This window comes from Daktulosphaira vitifoliae, unplaced genomic scaffold (assembly GCF_025091365.1).
Source record: "Daktulosphaira vitifoliae isolate Bord-2020 unplaced genomic scaffold, ASM2509136v1 Scaffold_1, whole genome shotgun sequence".
NCBI classification, from domain to species: domain Eukaryota; kingdom Metazoa; phylum Arthropoda; class Insecta; order Hemiptera; family Phylloxeridae; genus Daktulosphaira; species Daktulosphaira vitifoliae.
This window is the reverse complement of record NW_026099572.1, coordinates 33,297,738-33,325,594: the sequence shown is the minus strand read 5'-3', so window position 1 is coordinate 33,325,594 and position 27,857 is coordinate 33,297,738. Positions and strand designations below refer to the sequence as shown.

Here is a 27,857-nt window from a genome sequence, read left to right as displayed (position 1 = left end):
AAATTAAACACTATCTACAGATTTGCATCGAAGCGTTTCTTATGATAGTGATTTTAATCACTGTCAGATTAAATCTATACTGGACCCTACTATGCAATGTCTCTACTATGCCGCGACCCCACTGTGCTACCGTTTTTTATTAAAATTCTGGGTTTTGTATTTTCTTTTATTTTAAAATATCTTATTATATACGGGAATAAACTGACTTTCATGAATATTATATAATTTCATTGACATAGAATAAAGTTCATAAGACATATGAAAGTATACTTATTAAAATTTTTTCNATAAGACATATGATATTATACTTATTAACATTTTTTACTTTTTTAAAGTCGAAAAAGTAATTTTTAAATTTGAGTTAGCTTAAATAGCCAATTTTATCATGCAACAAAAAGCAACGAACAGTTGCCGATTGGGTAATATCTTGATCTTTCACGCCTAGGGTACGAGGTTCAAANGAATGGGTAACACCTTGATCTTTAACGCCTAGGGTACGAGGTTCAAATCCGTTTGTGGCTTCTAAAATTTTGCATTTTTTTTTTGAGTTAGAATAGAATTTTCAAATCATTTGATATTTATCTCATTTAGATTCAATAATTTCAATAAATATAAAGGATCTTATCACTATAGTCTCCCCTCGTGAGAAGAAATTGATATTCATGTTAATATTATTTTACTATGTGGTTCTTTTTGTGGCTACGATTTATTTTGCCAACCCTCACTAAACCTACTTTTTTCAACGATACGTCAAATGATTCATTTAAGTTAATGATTAGTTAGTTAATGATTAGTTTAAGTTATTACTCTTAAAAATCAAAAAAATATTCCTTATTCAAATAAAAAGTAGCTTAACTAGATTTGTCCATACAAACAATTAAAATCATTAATTTTTAATATTCTTAAAGTATTTATTGTCGAATTAGATTTGATATGATAAAAGTATTCATNATTATTTATTGTCGAATTAAATTTGATATGATAAAAGTATTCAACTACAAAAGTAAATAATTTTACTTTATAATTTATTAATTTTTTAACTCTATTTGTGTGTGCTACTACCAGTCTATAATATGCCAAATTTTTTTGTAATATGTTGCTATATAAATCATAAATTTAAAATAAAAATGATTTTTAGTTTCACCTGAATTTAACGATGGATTTTTACAATTATAATTATATTTCTGATAATACGCTCAATTGAGTAAATATTTTTAACTACTTTGGTTTGATTGGTTCATTTAATTAAAGTAAATTATTAAAATTAATTAAGTTCTGAATATTTCAATTGCAGAATCTTTTTAAACACCAAAAGTTATTAGGATATGATTACTATTCTTTTTATTTCAGTTATCTATTACGATAAAAATGCAAAAAAATCGAATTTTTCTGATAAATGTACTGTAAATAGTAATTATAGAATTTCNCAAATGTACTGTAATTAGTAATTATAAAATTTCCAGATTGCATATTAATCTTAAAAATTTCATTTTTTTCAATTTAATAATGTCAATTTCAAACTTGCAAGTTGAACTATAAGTTATGGTAACAAATTCATTTTTTAGCTTCGATGCGAAGCTGAGAAGGTATTTTTCATTAAAACTTTCACTTTAAAAGACAATAAAAAATAGGTTCAAAATGATTACCTTTAACATATTAAAAATCAAAATCAGTATTAATTTAATACCATTTTTTTTGTTCTTAATTATTTTTTTTTATATGTAAATACTTATTTTTTAATAATAAGTAATAATATTAAAACTTAGAAGTAATAGAAAAAGTTTAATTGCACATTTGAAAACATCACGAAAAGTTTATTTAGAAAAGTATATTTTTTTTCTGATGAAAGTTCCTTTTGTTTAGTGTATTTATTCATAAGTAACAAAATTTTTTTATTAAAAAGTATTGCATAAATTCCTTTAAATTTGTATACGCATTAAAAGTATATGAATATACAACTCCTTTTTATTTTTATAATATCTCCGTAAAAATTACAATATTATATTATTGAATACCACTTTCATACTCAATTTAATTACTGTAATTATTATGTATTCATATATTATAGTTATAAATCGGGGTAAAATTAAGGGAATAAGTGTTATTGTTGTTTTTGAAATAATCTACCAATTTCATTTTTTTCTATTTAATAATATTTATTTCAAACTTGCAAGTTGAGTTAAAAGTTATGGTAATAAATTCATTTTTTTTTTATTAAAACTTTCACTTTAAAGAACAAAAAGAAGTAGGTTCAAAATGATTACTTTTAACATATTAAAAATCAATAATAATTTGAAAATAATTAATTATAAAAATTATATAATATATAATTAAAATAATTACTAATCTGGATATAATTAAGGAAATAGGAGTTGATGTTGGGTTGGGTTGGTTACATTTTTAACTTTATAATGCTATAACTCATTGAAAAGTGTACGAATCAACACAATTTTTTTATGAGAAATAATATTTTTTAATAATCCCTTTTTCATTCGACATACTTTATCTTAATCAGGGTATTAATAAGAAACTAGCAGATAATGTAGCTTTTGTAATTATCCACCAATTTCTTAGAATTAAACACTATCTACTGATTTGCATCGAAGCGTTTCTTATGATAGTGATTTTAATCACTGTCAGATTAAATCTATACTGGACCCAACTATGCAACGTCCCCACTATGCCGCGACTCCACTGTGCTGGGTTTTTTTCTTAAAATCTTTTTAAATTAGAAAAAATTTTCAAAGCATTTGATTTTTATCAAATTTCAAGAAGAAATTTCTTATTCATAATAAAATTATTTTACTATATTTTAGGTTTTAGCTTCGATGCAAAGCTAAGAGGGTAATTTTTCGACTATCATTTATATTCTCTGCTCTAACTTGACCGACTTTTTTCAACGATACGTCAAATAATTACAATTTGTATCTAGTTGAAAATATTACTCTCAAAAATTGAAACGAAATTCTATAATATCAATTAAACAGTTACTTATCCCATATTCACCATACAGATAATAAAAATCATTCATTTATAATGTTTTCAAAGAATTTATTGATGAATCAAGTTCGATATGATAGGTTTCAATTACAAAAGTAAATAATTTTACTTTATAATTTATTAATTTTTTTACTCTATTTGTGTGTGCTACTACTAGACTATAACATTCCAAATATTTTGGTAGCATGTTGCTATATAAATCATTTCTAAAAAAAATGATTGTTAGTTTCTCCTGAATTAACAATGGATTTTTAAATCTTTTTATCAACTTTTTTTGATTAATTATTTTAGTTTAAGTAAATCATTGAAATTAATTCAGTTCATATTTCAATTGTAGAATCTTTTTAAATACCAAAAGTTACTTGGAAATTATTACTATTATTTCTATTTAAGTTATATTATAATAAAAATGCAAAAAAATATTGAGCTTTTCTGATAAATTTACTATAAATAGTAATTATAAAATTTACTGACTGCATATTAATCTTAACGATACAATTTTTTTAATTCTCATAAAATTTCCTATTTAATGATGTCAATTCAAACTTGCAAATTAAGCTAAAAGTTATGGTAATAAATNATTTAATGATGTCAATTCAAACTTGCAAATTAAGCTAAAAGTTATGGTAGTAAATTAATTTTTTTGGCTTCGATGCGAAGCTGAGAAGGTATTAATTTTACCATGATGTGTTTTTTTTTTTTTTATGTCGCCACTTTTCTCAGCTTTTACTGGACCGATTTCTTTCATCAATACGTCAAAAGATCACAAATCGTATCTAGTTGAAGACATTACCCTTTAAAATTGAAAAATTTTCCCTCATTCCCCGCTAATGAGAGAAATCTCCAAAAAAAATTACAAATTTAAAAATCGGTAAATTTTGTCACTTTTTTTCTTAAAACTTCCATAACTTGTTAAATTTAACACTTAACCTGCTCACTGGGGGCGTTTGAAAATGGCAACTTTTTTACAAAAACTAACTTTTTCAACTTAATTTTTGAAAATGTTCCGGAAATACTGCGTCCTTTAAACATATGTCAAATTAAAGCTTATTTTATGTACTATAAAATGAAAAAAAAAAATTTGTCCCGACTTTTTATCTTCTGTATGCAAACGGTTACCGTATTCAAAAATATGCTATTTTTGTATTAAAATTCTGAGTTTTGTATTTTATTTTATTTAAAAATATCTTATTAGGGGAATACACTGAATTTCATGAATATTATATCATTTAATTGACATAGAATAAAGTTCATAGACAAGATATTAAACTTATTAAATTTTTTACTTTTTTAAAGTCGAAAAAGTAATTTTTAAATTTGAGTTGGCTTAAATAACCAATTTTATCAAGCGACGAGAGCAACGAACAGTTGTAGAATCGGTAACACTTGTGTCTTTCACGCTAAGGGTACAAGGTTCATATCCGTCTGTACCAATTAATATTTTACATTTTTTTTGAGATAGAATAGAATTTTTAAATCATTTGATATTTATCTCATTTAGATTCAATAACTTCAATAAATATAAAGGATCCTATCACTATAGTCTCCCCTCATGAGAAGAAATTTATATTCATGTTAATATTATTTTACTATGTGGTTCCTTTTGTGGCTACGATTCATTTTGCCAACCCTCACTAGACCTACTTTTTTCAACGATACGTCAAATGATTACAATTCGTATTTAGTATAAGTTATTACTCTTAAAAATCGAAAAAATATTCTTTATTCAAATAAAAAGTAGCTTAACCAGCTTTTTCCATACAAACAATTAAAATCATTAATTTCTAATATTCTTAAAGTATTTATTTTCGAATTAGATTTGATATGATAAAAGTATTCAACTACAATAGTAAATAATTTTACTTTGTAATTTATTAATTTTTTATCTCTATTTGTGTGTTCAACTACCAGTCTATAATATTCAAAATTTTTTTGTAATATGTTGCTATATAAATCATAAATTCCTAAAAAAAAAGATTCTTAGTTTTACCTGAATTTAATGATGGATTTTTACAATTATAATAAAATTTTTAATACGCTCAATTGAGTAAATTTTTTTTTTAACAACTTTGTTTTGATTGATTCTTTTAGTTAAAGTAAATCATTAAAATTAATTAAGTTCTAAATATTTCCATTGTAGAATCTTTTTACACACCAAAAGTTAATTAGAAATGACTACTATGATTTCTATTTAAGTGATCTATTACGATAAAAATGTAAAATAAATCGAACTTTTCTGATAAATGGACTGTAAATAGTAATTATAAAATTTCCTAATTGCATATTAATCTTAACAATTTCATTTTTTAGCTTTGATGCGAAGCGAAGAAGGTATTAATTTTACTATGATGTGTTTTTTTTTTTATTTTTTTATTTTTTTTTTTGTGTCTGTGAACGCTCAATCTCAGCTCTCGCTGGACCGATTTTGATGAACAATATGTCAAAAGATCACAAATCGTATCTAGTCGAAGACATTACCCTCAAAAATTGAAAAAAATTCCCTCGTTCCCCGTAAACGGGGGAAATCCCCCAAAAAATTACAAATTTAAAAATCGCTAATTTTCGATATTTTTTCAATTTTTTTTACTTAAAATTGCCATAACTTTTTNAAACACTATCTACAGATTTGCATCGAAGCGTTTCTTATGATAGTGATTTTAATCACTGTCAGATATCATCTATACTTATCTCATCTATGCCACGTCTATACTGTGCCTCGACCCCACTGTGCTACCGTTTTTTACATNTGCTCACAGGGGGGATTTAAAATAGCAACTTTTTTACAAAAACTAACTTTTTCAACTTAATTTTTGAAAATGTTCCGGAAATACTGCGTCCTTCAAACATATATCAAATTAAAGCTTATTTTATGTACTATTAAATGAAAAAATAAAATTTGTCCCGACACTTTTTCTTCTGCATGTAAACGTCTGCCGTAGTTAAAAAAACGCTATTTTTGTGTTAAAATTTTCGATTTTTAATTTTCAACTTAAAAATGCTATAACTTTTTGAAAAATGTATATATCAGCACAATTTTTTTTTTCTAAATACACTATAAGTACATCTTTCATTTGACATACTTTTTATTAAAATTGAACAATTTCCCCTTATATAGGGGGCGTTCAAAACTTAAAATATTGTAAAAAAAATAGATCTTTTTCAACTGAACTTTTGAAAATGTTCCGGAAATACTGCGTCCTTTAAACATATATCAAATTAAAGCTTTTTTTATGTACTATAAAATGAAAAAAAAAAATTTGTCCCGACGACCTATCTTCTATACGCAAATGGCTACCATATTCAAAAATATGCTATTTTTGTATGAAAATTATGGGTTTTGTATTTTATTTTAATAGAAGTTGATGTTGCTTTTGCAATTATCCATCAATTTTTTAAAATTAAACACTATCTACAGATTTGCATCGAAGTGTTTCTTATGATAGTGATTTTAATCACTGTCAGATTAAATCTATACTGAACCCAACTATGCAATGTCTCCACTATGCCGCGACCCCACTGTGCTACCGTTTTTCTATTTAATAATGTCAATTTCAAACTTACAAGTTGAGCTAAAATTTATGGTAATAACTTAATTTTTTTTTTATTAAAACTTTCACTTTGAAGGACAAAAAAAAGAAGGTTCATAATGATTTCTTTTAACATATTAAAAATCAAAATCAATAATAATTTGAAAACAATTAATTTTAAAAATTATATAATATATAATTAAAAGAAGTACTAATTTGGGTATAATTAAAGAAATAGAAGTTGATGTAGCTTTTGTCCATAAATTTTTTAGAATTTTTTAAACACTATCTACAGATTTGCATCGAAGCGTTTCTTATGATAGTGATTTTAATCACTGTCAGAATAAATATATACTGGACCTAACTATGCAACGTCCCCACTATGTACCCCACTGTGCTGGGTTTTTTTATTTAAAACTGCCATAACTTTTTAATAATGACTAAATCAATATAATATTTTTTTCATAGATGCATGATGTCTTTACCTATCATTTGGTATATTTTTTTTATAAATTTGAACCTTTACCTACCCACAGGGGAGATTTAAAATGACAACTTTTTCAACTTAACTTTTGAAAGTGTTCTGGAAAATCTGACACTTTTATATATATCATAAATTAAAGCTAATGTAATTACTTATTATGGAAAAAAAAAATTTCGGACTTTATTTTGCCTTCACGGTGAAAATAGTTACCACCGAAAGCTAATTTTGTATGAAAATTCTCGATTTTATATTTTACATTTTTAATTTTATAATGCTATAACTTATTGAAAAGTGTATGAATCAATATAATTTTTTTATGAGAAATAATATTTACATCTTTCTTTCATTTGATATACTTTTTTTTAATATAACACCAATTCCCTTTATATATTTATATATTATATATATTACACTTATAAATCATAAAACTTCTAATAAGGATATAAATAAGGAAATAGGAGATTATATAGCTTTTGGAATAATCCACCAATTTTTCAAAATCACACACTATCTACAGATTTAAATTGAAGCGTTTTTTATGATAGTGATTTTATTCATTGTCAGATATCATTATACTTGGCCCAACTATGCCACATTTCTACTGTGCCGCAACCCCACTATGTTGGGTTTTTTAAATTTTGTTTCTTATAAAACAATAAGAGTTTCAAATTTTATATTAATTAATGAATTATCTTATACTTATGAATATGTTACAGCTTTTATAAATTGTATTTTTTAGAATGTTTACAGATATATTCATGTCTTCATAAAGACAGTGGAGTAAATATGATTTCATATTGGGGGAGAAGGCATGTATAAAAGTATGAAATTCAATATTTTGGACCTTTTTTTTTGCTTATCACTTCAGGGTATAGTTCGTATTGGTGTATATTTATAATGCATATTCTGTGTTACATTTCTTTTCTATGTGTTAAAATGATTGTAAATCAATAAGTATTTATCTTGAAATTATTATGGACTTTTCAAAATTTTTTTTAAAAAAAGGGCTAAATAATTTGCTGGATCAAAATTTGATAAGGATGTCAAAACATGGTGGAATATTCTGTAAATGTTATTAATTGAAATGATATTTGATACAAGTACCTTATTTAATTTTGTACCTCTGATCTTACAAATTCAAAATGTAGCTTTATAAACGAATCACTAATAATAAAATACAAAAATGGCATAAATCAAATATTCAAAATAAATATTTGTATGCTACTATACTGCTGGTGTAGGATAAGTGAAACATATTAACAAAAACAATTTTATTCAATAATATTTTTGTTTTTAAACCATGTAATTTAAAGGTACCTTAACTAAAATTATAACTTCTATTTCCAAGAGTTTTATCGTTGCAATAATCAATACTATGAAAAAAATAAAAAATTTTTTTGGTTAATACGTCCTCTAACCCATAGTTGTTGTCTCTTCATAGCAACTCTATCAAAATTTATAAATTATAATTTATTGTTTAATTATTTATTGTAACTATTAAATTATATATTGATGATAGTATTATTAAAATAATAACATTTCAAATCATACATTTTATTATATTTTTGTAGAACCATATCACTTAATGATAATTGGATTAAATTAATTAATAATGTATCCAATTTATGCTTGAAATGTGAAAAAATTGTTTCTGTAATAGTAAATGCATCATCACCTGAAGGTTTAATTCCTATGGATGGTAATGTATAGTTTATTATTACTAGTTTTTAAAAATCTTATTATTTGTTATTTTTTCTATATATGAAAACAATTTTAGGGTTGTGTCAAAATAATGATCAAGTTAATTCACAAGTTGTACTTCTTTGTGCATGGCGAACAACAAAAGAAGCATCATTAATACTGGGTGATATAGTTGGTATAATTGCCTCAAAAACAACGAATTCAAAACTGGATGAGATATTAATCACAGATATTTTTTCATGTTTAACAATGTTGTTGTCTGAAACCAAACACCGTGGAGCATTTGAACAAATATTTGTTGCATATTCAAAAATTTGCTCGATAATGTGGAAGTAAGATATTATTTTAAGTAATGTAGTGTTCAAGTCTTGAAACATTAGACTTTACTAATTTAAGTTATTTTTTTATCAATATTTCATTTGGATAAACATTAATATTTTATAAATCCTGACTATCAATGAATATAAAACTATAAACTTTATTATATACATTTTTAAATATTAAAAATATTTATACTTAATTAAGTATTTACTCATATAATAATTATATTTTAATTCATTATTTTTGATTGTATTAGATCACCAATATTTCATAATATACCTTTTCAATATCTTGAAGATGTTTTAAAAGAAATAAAAAGTGGAACTGATGAAAAGTATTGTGCCACTAGAAGAAGTGCTGGAATGCCATTCATAGTACAGGTTATTAAGTACTTTAATAAAGATAAATAACAGATTTAATAAGAAAAACCTTTTACAACCAGAAAAGTTAGATTTAAGATTTTCCTAAAACTAATTAATCGATTGAATAAATATTTCATGGTTCATTTTTAAGACAAAAATATTTTTCTATTTTTAGATGAATGATTTTAGTATTTTAGTTCTAGATACAACAACTTTTAAATATTTTAATAATAATACTAATTATAGTTATAATAATAACTTAAAATTAAATAACATAAATGTTATTATTTAAAATTTTGTTCACTTATGTATTTATTAGTGATGAGAATTATCGAATAGTAACTTTCAAATTATTCGATAGTCTATTTGAATAGTTTTTAAAACTACTCGAGAGTTTATGTTAAAAATAAATTATTTGGTTGTATAAACACAATTCGAATAGTAATTCTATAGTTTAAAATATTTGAAAATGCCAATCACTAATTTTTACTAATATTAATTGTATAACAATTTATTTTAAGTATTCGTTAATTATCTTTTTATTATAATCAAGTGTACTTAATAAAAATTTTAGGTAGAATTAATCAATATTTTTTAAAACCATTCAGTAGTTTTCGATAGTTTTAAAAAGCTATTGAATACTATTTGATAGTTTAAAATATTCGAAAATGCCCATCACTAGTATTTATAAACTATTTTATTTAAATTTTAGGCTCTTATTTGTTCAAACCACGATAAACATAGAGTTGTTAGCTTAACATTAGATGCATTGATAAGTATGTGTGAAGTTGAAAATGAAACAGGAAAATCAAAGATTGAATTAGTTCATGCATTAAATGTCTTAAGAGCATTGTTCCGTTGTTCTAACTTAGGAGAATTTGTTGATCCTTTTATATCAAGAGCTATTAATATTTCAATTATCTTATTCAATTCGTCTTCTTGGCCTGTAAGTAGTTTACACTATTGAATAATTTATGTAAATATATTCTATACAAAATTAATATGATTCTATTAAATAAACGGTCAGACTGTCCTAGTGGGTAAAACCATATGTTTCTGCACACGGTGTCCTGGGTTCAATCCCCAGAAAGTCAACGAGATTTTTCTTGTGATATTCTTATTGATAGTATCTGGTCTCTGATGCAAACCAACCATAATAATTGTTCTGTCCATTATACGGTTTTGCCCACTAGGTTTTAATTAGCCATCAATATTTAATTTTAAATAAAATTTTAAATGGTTGTCCAAATTATGCTTTTTACTTTAAAATTTAAATCTTATAATTTTAGGTGCGAAATTCGTCCACACTTTTATTGAGTGCCCTGATAAATCGTGTATTTGGTGTTCCTAGATCTTCCACTGAAGTTTCTTGGAAAAATTGTATGACAGGTCGATTGTTTTTTGAGCGGTATCCTGATTTATACTTTACATTTTTAAAAGAATTTAAGAAATTTTCACCATCTGATTTAAGACCTTCATTATATCCTACTTTATTAATACTAGCAAGATTATTGCCAACATCAAACGAAAATCCAGATTGTGTTTTTCAAGTAATTGTTAAAAATTTTTTCTTTAAAGTAAATTTAATTTTTATCGTTATAAATAATAATGTTTGATTTTTAGTTATCTGTTTATATTCCTTACATTTTTAAATGTGCTCAAAGTCCAGTTATGAAAACAAGAATGTTGGCAGCTACATCTATTGTACCACAAATAACACTCAACAAATTTGTGGAATATATTTCTACAATTATTAATACATTGATTAATAGTAAATTAAATGAAAACTTTGTTCATGGATTGTTTTTACAAGTAATCTCAATATTGATATCATATAAACTTATAAAATATATTTAATAATTTAATAATATTATTTTAGATTTTGAGTTTAGTGAAAAAGTTACCTGATCTTCTTCAAGAAGATATTAATAAATTACTAATTATATGCGAGTTATTTTTATCAAAATATTATATCTTTAATCATTACTCTTATGTTATTAAAGAAGTTCTTGTGATGTGCATCACATATACATGGATTCAATTGGATAACTTACATTACTCATGTGTTAATGATATTTATAATTACACCTTAAAATCTATAGTAACTGTTTTTCATTCAAAAGTTATTGGGCGTTCAAAATATTTAGAAAGTTCAATATTATTTTTGTTTTCAATTTGTGTGAAAGCTCAGTTAGATTTTTCTGAAGTTATAATAAAATTAATGACAAATAAAGTATGTTATGAAAAAATGTATAAAATATTAGAAGTTATATTGGTACCAAGTTCAAATGAAGTTTGTGATATATTAAAAGAAATTAAAAAACATAAAAATTGGAATGAAAAAATTTTATTTGATCAATTTGCAGCAAATAATAGTTTTGCTGATTTATTATGTAAACAATGCATTGAAGTTGATAATTTAATTCATATTAAGTATACGGTTTTATCTAACTACTCTGTAGCATCTTGTTTATATTTTACAAAGTATGAATCTGTTACTAATTTCATGTCAAGAGCATATGATTTTCGAAGAGATGATGAGCTTGCTCAAGCATTGTTTTGCATTAACAATCAAATAAGAGTCAATGTAACATCCCTATTTTATAAATATTCTTTTTCAATATTAATTGTAAATCTAAAGTGTATTATTGATTTATTTTTAGAAAATTAAAAAGTCTTGCGAGTTTAAGAAACTAATTGAGTTACTTGAGTATGTATTTTTGAGCAAAAAATCTGATAATTGCAAATGTGCTTCAATTGATATTATGGTAGATAATTATGATTTCTTTGTTAATGAATCTCAGTCAAATATTAAAATATGTAAGTAATTGCGTACAATTTTTTTAGAAATACATTATCTAAAATTACACTTCAATTTGACATTGTTTTATTATAATAATTTTTTTTTATTGAGCTAAAGTTTGAACAGTTAGGCTATTAGTTTATATTAACATACTATAGTTTTTTAAGTTGAGATATTTTACAAATTTACAACAAGTTGTTTTAATTAATATGATTTTGTATTCATTTAGATAAGGTGATAAATAGCATTCTTATAAGAATGATTAACCAAACCATACCTAACCCTAGACAACTGATTAGATGGTTCAAAAATTAATTTGTTTCTTTATAGTTCATATTTATTATTTGGTTTAAAAATGTTTGAATGTGTAGGGTTGTTGAGTATCATCTTCTTTAAAAATTATGTAATGTTAAATTGCTTTGAACTGACCTATTTTAAATTTATTTAGAATCAATTCTTCTGTTCTAAAAAAAAAAAAAATGTTAAGTTTGCCCTTTTTCATAAAAGAAACTTTATTATTGTATGATTTTAAATTATTTTTTGAAATATCATTTTATCTTCCAGTAAAATTAGTTGATTAATGTATAATTTTTTGCATATTATTGTGAAGTACTCAAATTGTGGACCATGTTAATACGCTATTCTGAAGATGATAGTGAGGAAGTAAGAGATTGTGTATGGCGTTTGGTTGACAAAACAGTAATTGGTTCAAAAGCATTTGAATTGCTCTTTGAGAAGTTTTCTTGTCTGTTTAACAAACACGCAACCTCAGTTCTTGTATCTTTAATATGTTGGGCATACATAGATATTGAATTACCTCAAGATCGCTATACAGTAAAATAAATTAATGATTTTTAGTGAAATTTAAATAGCTCAATTGAGGATTTTTATTTATTAAGTTATTTAAGCTTCACTGCTTTGTTGTTGTAAAATTAAAGATCATAGTTTAATGAGTATTTTTATTTTAGGAACAGGCATTTGATGGCGAAGATACTTGTAAGTACAAAGAACACAGTGTACGCAAAAATTTAGCAATTGGTACAGTCAATAAATTAACAAATAATCAAAATGAGTTTATGAATTTAAAAATAAATGAAGAAATTAAAGAATGGATGTTTGAAACTTGGACTAACAATACAGAATTCCATCAAGCTATAATTAAATTTTCAACAATTAAAGACCTTATTAATTATGCCAAAGATTTTAATTCTAATGTTAATAACTTTTTGGAAATTAAATGTATTTTTCAATTGACTAACAGAAAAAACTGTTTATAGTTGGTGAAATTATTATTTTATTATGTATAAGTATATGTCATGTATTGAATAATTATTTATATTTAATAAAATTGTTTTCCATTAGTTAAATTTTTTTTTGGCAAGTATTAAATATTTTCTGTAATACTTTTAATTAAAAAACCTTGTTGAGAATGGCTAGATTCATGTCCATATTTTTCTGCTGTAATCTAGTTATAAATGATTACAAATATAAGATTAAAAAGACTTAGCATTCTTAATTATTTTACAAAAATCGTTATCGGTGAATAATTTTATGTGTTTATTTTGAAAAATTTTTCTAGCCTTGAATTAATCATAGATAGTTTATATGAAGTTTTTTCATATAATGTAAGTAATAATTACATATTAAATTAAGTAAAAATTTAACATATCGTTTAAGTAAAAATGGTGATGGGCGATCTGAATTGATATTTTAATAGATTCTCGTAGAGATAGATTTTAATACAAAACGATTCAGTTTTACGAATATTGTACAGTTGATATTGATTAAATTAAATTTAAATGTATTTTATACAATTTTATGTTTTGTATATAACTTGTGATACATTTATAAAAGTATACATTAAAATATTAAACTATTTAAAAGTTGAAGGAAAAAAAATGCCTCCATATAATAAAATTATCATTTTTCAAATATTTTAGCCAAATATAAAATTTTTCGATTATTTATATAGATTTTCTGAAAACTTGACTTTTTTGACTCGATTTTTTTTTTTATTGATTTTCTGTTTTGAATTATATGATTTAAATCTATTCAAAATTCAACACTAAAAATAATAACATGAAATATTTGACCAAAAGTAATAATCGTGCAGTATGGTAACGCGGCTGCACTGTGGTGTCGTTGATTTTTTACCAACCACTTGTTTGCAGCCTACAAGCTTGCTATAACCTGTTCCACAGCTGTATTGCTAGTGGCGCTGTGCGCGTGTCGCTCTTCCGTCTCTTGTGGAACCAAAACATAACGGGTTCGTGCAACGTTTGGTCATATTGATGAAACCGTTTAATCGCCTGTGCTATCACTATTATTTTCTAAAAAAATAATTAGTAACTATTATTATTGTCGAGGCTAGTGATTTATCAGAGTGTCAAATATGGATTGTGTTTCGTTTAAATCCCACATAGGGACTGTTTTTGTGTTGGTTGTTTAAATTTAAATTATTTTAGGTATGAAGTTCCTCAGTGTGGGGTCCAGGACACAAGACGGCATACATTTTTAAGTGGTGAGTCTTAGCAATATAAACATATATTTTAATTGTATTTAATATTACAGTATCAATAAACGTTGTTTTAAACATACATTAGAAGTTTCGCAAATATTTTGGTAAATTTTATTATGAATGTTTTATATTGAAATAATGTTTCTTTAGAGATAACGTAGAAATAATTCTTATTGTTGTCAATCTTACGTTTATAATGTGAGTTGGAAACTTTAAATATGTTTATTTTGTAATCACTTAGGTACCTCATTTAAGAAATAAAAAGTATTATCATGTCTTGTAGTATAATTTCTTTTAGCATAATTATTAGTTTTGAAAACTTGTTAACTGCATCATTTAATAATTTAAAAATTATTCAACATATTATTTAAATAATTTATTAAGTATCAAACTCTTATTGACGATTGTAAATAAGAATTTCAATTTTATAAAAAAACTGTTCTGTGCAAGAAAAACAATATTAATAATAACAAATTAGTTTATTATAAAACATTATTTTTCATCAACCTTTATACATATTAAATTATCTATGATACATTATTACTTTAAATTTAAAATTCACATTTTAATTTCATGATAGTTATTTTGCTACTAGCTTGTAGAACATTACTTTTGTTCTATTTTGAACCAGAAATTTAAATTTGATTAAATTCTGCTATAAAAAAAAAACAATAAGTTGGTTTATATTACTATGTTATTCAATTAAATGCTGTATATTTTATTTACACATCAATTACTTACATCTCATTAAAATGTATTAAAATATATCACTATTTAGATTAATAAATGACTTGTATGTATTTATAAGTTGTTTACTATATTGCTAGTTGAATTTTATTTTTATCAGTTATTTTCTGACTGTAAAACCTTATATTAATTAAACTTTTTAAATAATATATGATGTAAAAATAATTAACTTAATTTGAGTAACATAAGTCATTTACTGTTCAAAAAGTATATAGTTTTATTAAAAAAATTAAGTGTCATTTAAAATGTTACTATTCTGTTATAAATTTATTTATTTTTTGTTATATCAAAATTGTATTTGAAGTAAAAGTATTTAGGAATAGAAAAAAAAACTTAATTTTTTCATTGAAGTATTATAAAATTCTGTTATAAATTTCTAAATTTAACATAGTTAATTAAATTGTATTTAAACGTTTTATTGATAAAAAATTATGTTTTTTAAAAACATTGTTACATTAAAAAATAATTTTTCAATTTTTTTGGTTTAGAATCTTTCATCTAGGAACTGCTGACTTGTTAAATACTGCAAAAGGTAATGGGACTAAAAATCTTAACTTTTTGTTTTGTTTTTAGTATGCAATTGGGGATTTTAAATTTTATATGGAATTTTTACTATGTTCTTTATTCATTTTATTTAAAGGTGTTCAGTAAATAGATTTTATGTATACTTCATTAATTTTTCCAATTTTTAGGTAAAAATAGTTAATTTTCTTATAATATATTAATTAATATAATCATTTAAAATTTTTGTAGTATTACTTAATTTAAAGCTTTTGTGAGTTTTCTTTATTATTTAAACTAATATTATCTCTACAATTTGTTCATTATGAATAATTTTCCATTAAAGTAAAAAATTGCAATAAATTTATATAACTTTGTCACTTTTTTATTTTCATTGCTATAGCTATTTAAAAATTAACGAATCTTAACACAATTTATATCAGCAGTATTAAAGGAAATGAGATTTTTTTGGTGTTCTTTTTATATAAATTTAATTTAAAGCTTTAGTCCAGGAGAGGTTTGAATGAGGTAGATCGTCCGCATAGTCAATGTTATTCATAGTCATTCTTAAATCTATATCACCTTTTTAAATCGTCGTTTAAGAAGCAACAATTTATATATCATTTTTTCAACTTTTCAGGAGAGCAAAAAAAAAAAAAAACTGGTATATTTTATTTAGCGGCTGTTATGATTTTCATTTGATTGACAAATAACTATACTTCTAATTGTTTTTATTTAATAACATATTTATTATCCTCGAAATTTAAAACAAGGGGTTGTATAATGAGTGACGAAATTTACTATAAAATTAAAGAAAGGATAACGTCCCATTAACTTTATTTTTTAAAATAATTTGTAGCGAATTTAAATATATATAAAATTAACTGTAAAATTTTATATTTTTTTTATCTCGTTGAAATGTTTTATGATAATGATATTAATCACCGTCAGATTTCAATCTTTATTGAAGTCTACTATATATGCTGTTACATATAATATATAACCCAACTGTATTGGGCTTTTTCATTTAAGTCTTTGAATATTAGTGAAATACGAATATGACTTCTTTTTTATATGAGATATGAGTGAAATACTTGGTCTGATAAATAAACATCTCTTAAAACAGTTTAATGTGTTGTTAGATTTTCGTTATTAAAACGTTATCAAGATAACACCTATTGTTTTTTTGTAAATTAACATAGTTCCTATGTACATTTTGAATTCGGCTTCCCTTGTACTACTATATCTGTTTCCTATAAATAATTCACCTCAAATAACCTTTATGTTCAACTAGAGCTTAAGACGATCATTTCCTTTAACTGAACCCTCTACGTATTGGCCTTAGGCCAATAGTCATGGGAACCCTCAGAGAAGATTCTAAGTATAATATTAATGTTTTATACCTTTACTTCAGTTTAGTAGATACACTCAAACGGTTTTCGTACTCGTGAATATTAAAGAATTTAAACCGAAAACAGATAAAAGGTATCAAATCTCAGCTATTTATTTATATTTAACTTAATGTAAATAAAGTGTAATTTATATGGTTTAATTTTAATATTATTACATGTTGTTTATAAAAAAAGGTATGATTATTATTCCTTAGCGGTTATTGCAACAATATAACAATTAATTACAATAATTTTTTACAATACATTTTTGTTAGTGTGTATTCACGAGTAGGTAGTTAAACGCCATTAAGTGTGTCATTGTAAAAAAGCTATAGATATTTTTTCAGTATTAACGTGGACATGCTATAATAAATTCATTAAATAAAACATTTGAAATTAAATGTATAAATTTTTTATTTTAGTGTCGTATAAAGTTTTAAACGCTAGCCTGTTTATATGCAAGTTTTTGAATTATAATAAATGTTTCTAACTTGCATAGCTAATGTTTTTTATTATATTTAGAGCAAACCCCATTACTTATCATTAATACTATAATATGTACTTATACAGATTAGAGTCTTATGGATATCTCCAATTTAGTCTAAATTAGGCTTATAAAGCCATTAAAATCGTTAGTTGTATGCTAGTGTATGTGTTTGGTACAAGAACGTTACATAACACTCTTTAATGGCGTGATCGTAATGTAGAAAACTAGTTAAAACTTTGGGTTATAAATATGATTATATATCCAAATAACATAAAAGCTATTATTTGGAATTAAGCTTATTTTTTATTTTAAAGGTCCATTGTCGTAATTTTAGGGCGGATGTTAGTGTGTGGGATCTCTTTTCTCGGTGGTGATGCGATACGTATGTATTTGTAGTTGTTGTTGAAAAAGTATATACCAGGTGGATATAGTAAGAGATATACTTCTTCCAATGAATATTCGTAATTTCGAGAGGAATATGTTTAAAAAACAAATTATAAGCAAAAAGAGGTCATAGAAATAATCATAGAGGTAATAGTGTCCTAGTAAAATTTTTTTGTTATAAAATAAATGTAGAAATTGTTATTGACGTCACTGTTTCCCTTGTTAAAATTTTTTTTTTAATGAGAATTATTGTGAACATTTTTTTAGTGTAGCTCTTCTTAATAAGATTTTTAAAAAACGAAAAGTATTCATCTACATTATTTTGTTAGCTATACTAAAATTATGATGCATGTTGTACATAAACAAAGAGTATTAAAAAACCTCTTAACTAATACTATTTTGAATTATTTTATCGTAGAAAGATATTAAAACTATTAATAATTACCCCAAAAAAAGTTAAAAAAGAAATTTAATGTTAAATAATAAATGTTAGTGTGAAATTTTAATTTATTTTTTAATATAGGTTTTATTTTGATTCTATATTTGGATTATATGTTTTATTTTTTATGACATGATCGAATCTTTACATGTGCATCCCTCAACTTGATTTTATATTATTTATTCAAATGAGCTTACAGCTTTATAGTGAAAAGTACTTTGCACGGCCACGTATTATCGTTTGTTTTATTATTATTATGATTATTACGTGAGTGTTTATGCTGTGACGACGAATATTTGGCCGCTAAGAGAACGATAAAATGGTACAGAAAAGTTTCATGAATATTAAACCCCTTGAGGTCTGACTATAACGATACAGGTACGTGACGGGTGGCCCGTTTTTTCTCGCACGGAACTTATACGTAGCAGCCGCAGTTGAGTTGAGATTCTGGATATTTCAGTAGATTATCCATCCCACAACTTTCCTGGCCCGTATTCACATATCCATTATTGTACCAGAAAAACCCATCTTTTGTTGCTCTCTACTTCTATACCATCCTACCTTTTCTCATTACCATAAAGCTGTTACCGCCGTAAACGCAGACCCTAAACACGTCTTCATAATTAAATTTTGTGTTACCTTTTTGTTTTTAATAAACATGCTCATATATTGATCATTTTTTAAAACAATTAGTAGTAATTGTTTTTTTTTTTAATTAGGTCACATGATTGTGTTTTGCTGATGTATAAATAATATTTATTAGAGATCGATTTTCGAATTTTGTATTCGATAATATTGTACTAAAATATCGCGATACTATCGATATTGATATTATATTTCAATATCAAAATATATTCGATATCAATTTAGATGGACTTATCAAAAATAAAATTTTGCAGTTTATTTTAAATTTTACATAAACTAATTATATTTCTTTCAATGTTGCATTAATTCTGAATAATCTGTTTTGAACATCAACATTACGCTAATTCTTGATTAAATTTACTAGGAAGCCTGGACATCAACGTTAAGCTGTAATTAAATTATCAAAATATTATTTTCTTTTAATTTTAGTGATAGCTAATTTAATTTAATTAAAATAAAAGTAAGTCATGAAGTTTATTTAAAATGTACATACTGTAATCATAAAATATTGTGACTTAATTATTGTTTAATATTCAAATAGAAGTAATTTGAATAACTTTAAAATAGCTGTTTATTTGACTAAAGTGCTTAAAAAAAGTAAATGTTTTAGAAAAATAGTAAATTATTGGATATAGCATTGGATTTTTATCTTTTAATAATGACAATAAATTTAATTATTCTATACTGTGTGTATACCAAAGTAATTGTTTTAAACTAGTCAATAAAAAATGATCAAGTTTAATTCATTGGTTATTCAGTAATTTACACTTAACGCTTGAAGTGATATGGTATTATAAAAGTAATTTACTTTTATAAATTATTAAAATTATTAATATCATCTCATCTAAAAATTAACTGATACGTTAAGGTTTATAACGCAATCGACTGTATTCTAATACAAACAATATTGTAAAACGTGATGTTGGAAAATTCTCAAGATTTTATTGAAAATAAACAATTAAATTAGTCTTCAATCTTTAAATGAAAGATCTTTAGATGAAAATATCTAATCAAAATGTTATTAAATATTCAATTATTTTATGACAGATTAAAATATTGATTTTTTATTAGCTATCATTTAGTTTTGATCAATTATGTAGCATTTCTTCACTTAGAATATACCTTTTTTTTTTTTTTTAATTTTGAAATATATATTTCAGAAATAACCCATGCATATTAAAGAAATTTAAATGGATCCTGACCCATTGTGTGGCTTATCTGAATGTTCTTCGACGTCAGCTCGATCATCATGGAGTAGTTCAGGAGCGGAAAACAGTGAAGAAGAATGGCGAAATCAAGTTGACGAGTTACAATGGTATATAAGCTCATCTACTTCACCAAGAACAATAAAGCATATCAATGGGTGTGATGTCGTACGTAATTCTATTGGATGGCATGAGGTTAGCTATATATTTTCTATTTTTTTTTTTAATTTTCATCACTAAGATAAATACCTAAATTTTGGAAGTATAATTTTATTTATTTGGAAACAAACTGAAATATTGTAGCTTAGTATAAAGATAATTTAAAAGAAGTAAAAAAAACTCAACAAATAAATGGTATAATAGTAGATTTACGACTTAAGACTGAAGTCATAAAAAATATATGGTATATTGTATTTTTTACGGACTTTTTTGGTATAGGATTTTTCGATTTTGTTTTATATATCTTTGACAATATGCAATACTTGTGTTTTAAACAAAGAATGTGTGACATATAAAAGACTTGCACTATTTCGATATTCTCTAGAGATTATCTACGGACTACATAAGTTGTTCGATATTGCTGAAATAAAGGAAGAGTATATAAACGCAAACAAATAGTTTAAATAAACCCAGGATCTCTTGTTATATCTCTCTCATACATCGATGTGTTTTAAATTAAATTTGATTTGTTTGAATAACTTAGTATTTTTTTTTGTAAATCGGTGGTTTTACATCCAGGTTTGAATTGTTAATGAAAATGATGGAGAGAAAAAAAGGAAATCCAGAATTTTTATTGTGAGTACACAGAGAACTTGAAGTTCCTTAATAATGGTCCATTTTTTATATATTTCCTTTGTAGTGGAGGAGACATTAATCGTCTATGCATAAATATAGCCAGTATCGTGTAGACTGTGGTCAGTTGTTTTTTTTATGTGTGTGAAAATGTCGGTTTATTATTACGGATTCATTGAGGTGTTTTCCAGTTAATAGTAAAAGTAACACAAAATTAGCTTTTAATAATTATGTGTCACGATAAATAGATGTATTTTAAATAAAAATAGAATGAAAATCATACGTGGTATAAACATTTCTTTTTTTATTTATATAATTATTTTGAAATTAATAAAATACTAATAATTAGAACTGATATATATATATATATATATACATATATTTACAAAACTAAATCGAGTACAACGTAAAAGTACATATTTATTAGAAATGTTGCAGTATTGATCTATCTGTCATTGAATGACAATATATGACAATTAACTATTAAAAAGGAACCTGGTGTATAATGTTATTTATACGACTAACTTTGAAAAACATGTTGTACACAATATAATTAATCAATTTTTATAAAACTATGAACATATATTTATTAAACTTCAAAAAATTATATAAAAGTTATTTTTTTTCGACACTAAAAATTTTAATTTTAGTTATAATAATTTTGCTTTATTGATGGATGGATTGAATGTAAACATTGAAGTATTGGAAGCAGAGGGCTATGAATTTAAAAATTTTGTTAAGTTTTTCCAAACAAATTATCAGCTTGTACAAATTTTTATTAATCGACTTGAAAACTAAGTAATGAGATTTTACCGATATCATAGTCGCTTCATTATGTAGGGATTTATTTAAGGGACCTTTTTTTGCGCATTTTCTCCTTCCTGAAAAATATTTAGAAAGTCAGAGATTTTAAAATTAAAAACTTGGAGCAACACATCCATCAAACAGAAGAACCAATAGAAATTATTTAACTCCTAAGCTATTTTATTGAAAGTTTCAAATATAACACCTTAAATAGTTTTTCTTTCAAAATAACAAAAAAAAAAATTGAATTTTTGTTTTATTTCAGATGCTAGGTATTGTAATTTCTTCATATGAACGTATTGGAACTGATTTATATCAGATTTACTTTGAAAATTTATGACAAATTAGTCAATTGATGGCTCTTTTTAGGCTTTGTTAAAAACAATTTAATAAAAAAATATTTTTTTTTTATTCATTAATAATGATAATAATTATTATTATTATTGTAGTTTATATTTTAGAAATTACTTTAAAAATATTCCTACCCCTGATTAACGTTTTTATTTACCATTGTTTTCGTGCTTTTAAGCAGCTACAGAATAATACGTTTATTAACTATAACATTAATTTTATAAATAAAGAATATTCTTAAGTATTTAATGCTCCGAGCATTATTAAACACGATATCTTTTTCGACATGTTCTTCAAGAAAAAAATCTCTCTATAATCTCTAGAAATAAAAAATGTATTGCCTTAAATTTTAAAGTATATTTTGTACTTTATTGTGTAAATTTGTATTCTTATTTAAGAAATTGATAAAAGCAAAACTGTTGTTGTGGTGAACTAATCTCAAGAATATTCTTTTAACCTTTTATTTGACACATTTTTATAACACTAATTAACATATTTCGTTCTAAAATCTTATTTAAATTTTTTCTTCTATTAAGTTCATAAGTTTATTAAAACTTTAATATCATCACTATGCAGTTATGTAACAAGTAAATAACTATAAACTTAAATTATTTCGTTTAAGGGTAATAGTGTGTATCGTCACGTTTTTAATATGGAATTATACATAGAAAAAAAAGAAGGGTAATATTGAGGGTGATTTATCCCCTTGGGTCTAATGTTAAAGTGAGTATGATAACAATAATGATGTTGCATCAGACGAAATTCAATTTGAGTAATATTATTCTGTGTTATCATTAACAGCCTAAGTAATACCATTTAAATCCTTTTACTTTGTTTAACATGATTAAAAATTCTATATTTAACTAATATTCTTGTGCAAGATTTTATATATTATGTATGTAAAGTTCATAAATAAATATATAATTAATTGTAATATTTTTCAATTTTATAGTGGGTAATTAACAATAAAAGGTATTTTGTTGTATATATATATTTTAATGTTCATTACATTAAAAGTGACTAACATTATCTCGTAACTTAATATTAAGCAGTAATATTTATTTTATTAAAAATATTATGTAATTGCTTTAAAACATTAAAGCTTGTTATTGGAATAATTTAAGCATGTTTTGTTTGCGTTATCGAATTCAATATGAACTTAGTTTCTACACTTTTAAAGTTTCAATTAATAGGAAACATGAAGTTATCGCATTAGTCAATAAAGTTTTTGACTTTTGATAAATGTTTAGTGTACTGACATATTTCTCTTTTATTTTGTATTTATTTATACTTATAATTACTGATAAAAATTTAAATGCTTTATACTAAATTATTGTCGAAAAGAACTAGTATTTATATTAATAATCACTATAATACAAAATATTTTGCATATATGACACGATCAATATAAAAATTATGTTATTTGACTTTTGTAATCTGTTTCTGGCTTTTAAAATGTATATTTAAAGTAGTGGAGTTGGTTTGCCAATTATTATATAATAATTAAATTTATTTAATAAATATGCTGAGTTATATACTACAAATGTCATGCTACAAAATAAGTATAATTAGACTGTAGACTATTGATAGCAAACATGTTTTTTTTAAATGTTCAATAGTACAGTATAGAAATTTTAATATTTACATTTTTATTCATTTAACGTTAGTAAAAAGATATACAGTTAATTATTAAAAAATTATATTGTTTTAAATTTTAATTGACTCGACTAAACTGATCGAAAATTTTTGATTTACATAGGAAATTAAATTGATTGATATGTTATTAAAATGTGTCATTTAACTTTTATTATAAACTTTTAAGTATTTATATAGTGAACTAAACAGAAAATTAATATGTTTAATACATCCATTTATGCTTTATATTTTTAATTAAAGATTTAATATCCATTCCAAAGTATCAAAAAATATGAAAAATTAAGTGTAGGATGTGATTTGAGAAACGAAAAATAAATCCTGTAGAAATTGTACTGTTATCCATTAATGGTTGGGTAACCAAGACTCCCTTGGGTTTGTGTTGATTAGTGTTGATATAATGTATTGGATTTTAACAACAACAGTAAATAACTTTGGGGTCGTTAACTGCGATGACACGAGCTTCTGCTTTATCGCTAGTCCGATACCATTAAAATATATGTTTTACGAAGGGTACTTCATAATATAATAGAGCAAACTTTAGTTTAGCCAGAAAACTGGCGAAGAAAAAAAGCAAGCGATTATGAGAAACGACTTTTATATATTTACTTCTATGCACTACTTTCAACCCAATATTACTTGTCATTGTTGTGATGAGCAACAATGTATTTTAATGTGCAGGGAGTTTGAGGGAACGAGTAACGATTTCCAGTAAATATATTATTGGTGATTATTGTTGAGGCAGATTGTTTATCCAGCGAAAAATAAATTGAGTTATATTAGAGTTAGTTTTTGTCTAATTTTATTTAACGTCGGAGATTTTCGTGTTAATAAAAGAGAAGAAGAGAAGACCTCAAACTTACAACTGCTCTTCAAACGAATGTAAATTAAGCACTCCAATTTCAAATTTTCTATTAGAATTTCTAAATTTAAAGAAAGTTTAATTTATGTAAAATTTATTGTAAAAATACAACGATTATCATCTTTGTATTTTTTTAATTAAAATGTTTTCATTATATACAAATAAAAACTAGTTCCTTAGTTTTAGTTTCAAGTATTTAATGATTTAATTTTTAACCTTTACGAGAATTTAAAAACTTAAAACCACGAATTCCTTAAACTATTTTCCCCACGTTTCCGTCGTATTTATTATTGTTATGCATAAATATTTGGTTTTTTTCTTTCTTAACTAACCTTTTATATCAATAGATTTTATTTCTCTTTTGAACAACTATAAAAAAAAAAAAAAAGTACATATTACTATAAACTTGTTAATTTTTTAGTCTATAATTTGTTTAGTTTTTTTAAATCTCATTACTCATTTGGAATTAGTTCTATGGCTAGTTAGTTAATATTTATCAAATAAATTATAGTAGGTTTTACTGCACTTGAAATTATTTTCTCCCTTTTTAAGTATAGCTAAACAAATAATAATAATTTAATTGATTTAATACGCATGTATACATATTAAATTTATTACGAATGAAAATATATGTTATAACTATGTATAGGGTTTTTTATTTTATGCATTGTACTTAATATTAATATAGTGAGTAATACAATGAATATTGTATATGAAACTCAAGGTACTCATTTATTATTTATTGCTGTATGATGATGTATATATTTTTTCATTTGAATGAACATTTTATATTTTTACATATCGTAACTGTAAAAATATGAATGTAAAAGACAAACTCATAATGTAAAAACTACTTCCAGAGACTGTTTGAGAACGTAACACCAGGGAATTGTTTTTTATTTAATTGCCCATCATCTACTTGGTGTATGTGTCTTTTGCCATTGTACGATTCATCTCTTGGGGACCATTTATTTCGATTTGGTTTCACCTTTTACCCGTTATAACTTATGTATGGTTATCTAGGGTATTGCTTTAACTTAAAGATTTTAATGTTCGTATAGAAAGTGGCTTTATCTACAAATGAGCATTTATGGTTAATTCTGTAAAATTGTAAAAATTATTTTTATGCTATATTTAAATTACCGCGGCAAATAATATTAAAAAATTACCACACGGATTAAATTGTGATAAATTAAAATATTATGACTGATAAGATTTAACAGGGGTAATAAATAGTTTTAGAAAAATATTCAATTAAGTATTTCCAATTAACGAAAATATTTATGTAAACCATTCACAAATCAATCTAGTTCTTTCCATTTTAATTATTATTATAACCATTATTTTAGATATATATGAAAATTTATATGTTGAAAATAGTTTTGAATTTATTGTTGAAAAACATCTTATGTTAGTAAATATTGTAACGCCCTAGATGTGTCTTTAGAATCTCGTCTTGGATACGGATTTAGAAATCACCTGGGAGATGAACTAAGTTCTCACAATATACTTGGAATACTGCCAAATGAAAAATGTCTATGGTTTTTATTAACGTCTGATTCCCTCTTTATACTACCTCCTTCGTTTGTTTTACTTTACTCTTCCTAAGTATAGTATAATTTTGAAAATAGTAAATATAGTCTGAACATATGGCGACTTAAAAATATAAGCTTGTGATTATGTCATTCAATGAGTAATAATATGTTTGATTATTATGGAAATAATTATGATGTTAAAAACAAAGTAGACTATATTTTTATCAAAAATAAAATTGAGCTGCATAGAATATACAAAAAGTAAAAGTATACAAATATACAATATTAATGGTGTCTATTCTTTATTTAAATACTCTCGTAATATTTTCAAAAGTTCATTTGAAAATTTATTTATTTGTTTGTTTTTTATAATATTTTAGTTTACATACAATCATTTCTATGTAAGTTGAATAGTCGGTGTCAAGTAAGATTTAGATTACTCAAGTTGCACGCATACAACAATGTGACAGTTTAATGTTCCCCGAGGTATAAGCCAATCCTCTGCAGGCTTAATAAAAAATCCTATAAACAAATTACTGGCTTTGTACAAAAGAAGGCGATGCTAAAGAATACTTGTTTTATTTTTTTTTTCTGAGAGTTTGTGGTTAGACAAATCGCAGTGCATGAGGTTGAAAAAAACATATAGTATTCTTTTTCTGCCCTTAGTTAATTTAGATAAAATGTTCCTGAAAAAGATACATAGCTCAAAACGGTTATTATACTTTTGTACAATAAGGGGATGATGCGTGTTTTTCTCTCTTCTTAAACACGTTGGATTCAATTCGGTTTTGATTGCTAACCGCTGGGGAGCGATTTTCAATAATAGTAATGTAATTTAGCTAGTTCTTCTTTTATACCATCGTAACCAACCCATCACTATCTAGCATTTAAACGGAACATATTCTTGTAAGTCCATTTTCTTGTACTCGCCTAAACGATGTGCAAAAATTTAATGACCATTGTGGGAAATCATTATTACCGGAATCATTTACTTTATAAATATGATAATAGACTATTAATAATAAGTGAACAAATTTCGTTTTTTATGAATTTTGTTGATAATAGTTATTATTATATGGATATTATATTATCGAGCTTAACAAAAGCAAGTAAATTAAAACTAAGTTGACGTGTAAAATTTTTCTTTTTATAATTATTAATATCTTACTACGTAATAAAATACACAATATAGTTTTAATTTTTAATCCATAGATGAAAACATTTTTGTGAAATAAAGGATTTTTATAATCCTGCATTTCAAGATTTTTAGCTTCGATGCGAAGCTGAGAAGGTATTGGTTTTACTATGATGTGTTTTTTTTTTTTTTTTTTTTTTTTTTTTTTTT

The 27,857-nt window shown here is 24.2% G+C and overlaps 2 protein-coding genes across 7 annotated transcripts in view; both read left to right on the top strand.

The window, feature by feature from the left end:
• LOC126897595 (thyroid adenoma-associated protein homolog) overlaps window positions 1-13,559 on the top strand; it is a 27,295-nt gene extending 13,736 nt beyond the window's left edge. For 2 of the 3 annotated variants that reach the window (XM_050671426.1, XM_050671349.1), the window contains exons 15-24: window positions 8,583-8,710; window positions 8,789-9,044; window positions 9,290-9,413; window positions 10,108-10,341; window positions 10,685-10,945; window positions 11,019-11,207; window positions 11,275-11,982; window positions 12,059-12,215; window positions 12,809-13,032; window positions 13,167-13,559. In XM_050671426.1, the coding sequence (XP_050527383.1) occupies window positions 8,583-8,710; window positions 8,789-9,044; window positions 9,290-9,413; window positions 10,108-10,341; window positions 10,685-10,945; window positions 11,019-11,207; window positions 11,275-11,982; window positions 12,059-12,215; window positions 12,809-13,032; window positions 13,167-13,475 (2,590 nt within the window). In that variant the 3' untranslated portion in view covers window positions 13,476-13,559. The remainder of the gene's footprint in view (window positions 1-8,582; window positions 8,711-8,788; window positions 9,045-9,289; window positions 9,414-10,107; window positions 10,342-10,684; window positions 10,946-11,018; window positions 11,208-11,274; window positions 11,983-12,058; window positions 12,216-12,808; window positions 13,033-13,166) is intronic. The other variant, XM_050671502.1, reaches the window with a different exon arrangement.
• Window positions 13,560-14,399: 840 nt separating this feature from the next.
• The window catches only part of LOC126896954 (uncharacterized protein CG43867), a 63,375-nt gene continuing 49,917 nt past the window's right edge, over window positions 14,400-27,857 (top strand). For 3 of the 4 annotated variants that reach the window (XM_050670200.1, XM_050670199.1, XM_050670197.1), the window contains exons 1-2: window positions 14,400-14,719; window positions 20,471-20,710. In XM_050670200.1, the coding sequence (XP_050526157.1) occupies window positions 20,501-20,710 (210 nt within the window). In that variant the 5' untranslated portion in view covers window positions 14,400-14,719; window positions 20,471-20,500. The remainder of the gene's footprint in view (window positions 14,720-20,470; window positions 20,711-27,857) is intronic. The other variant, XM_050670198.1, reaches the window with a different exon arrangement.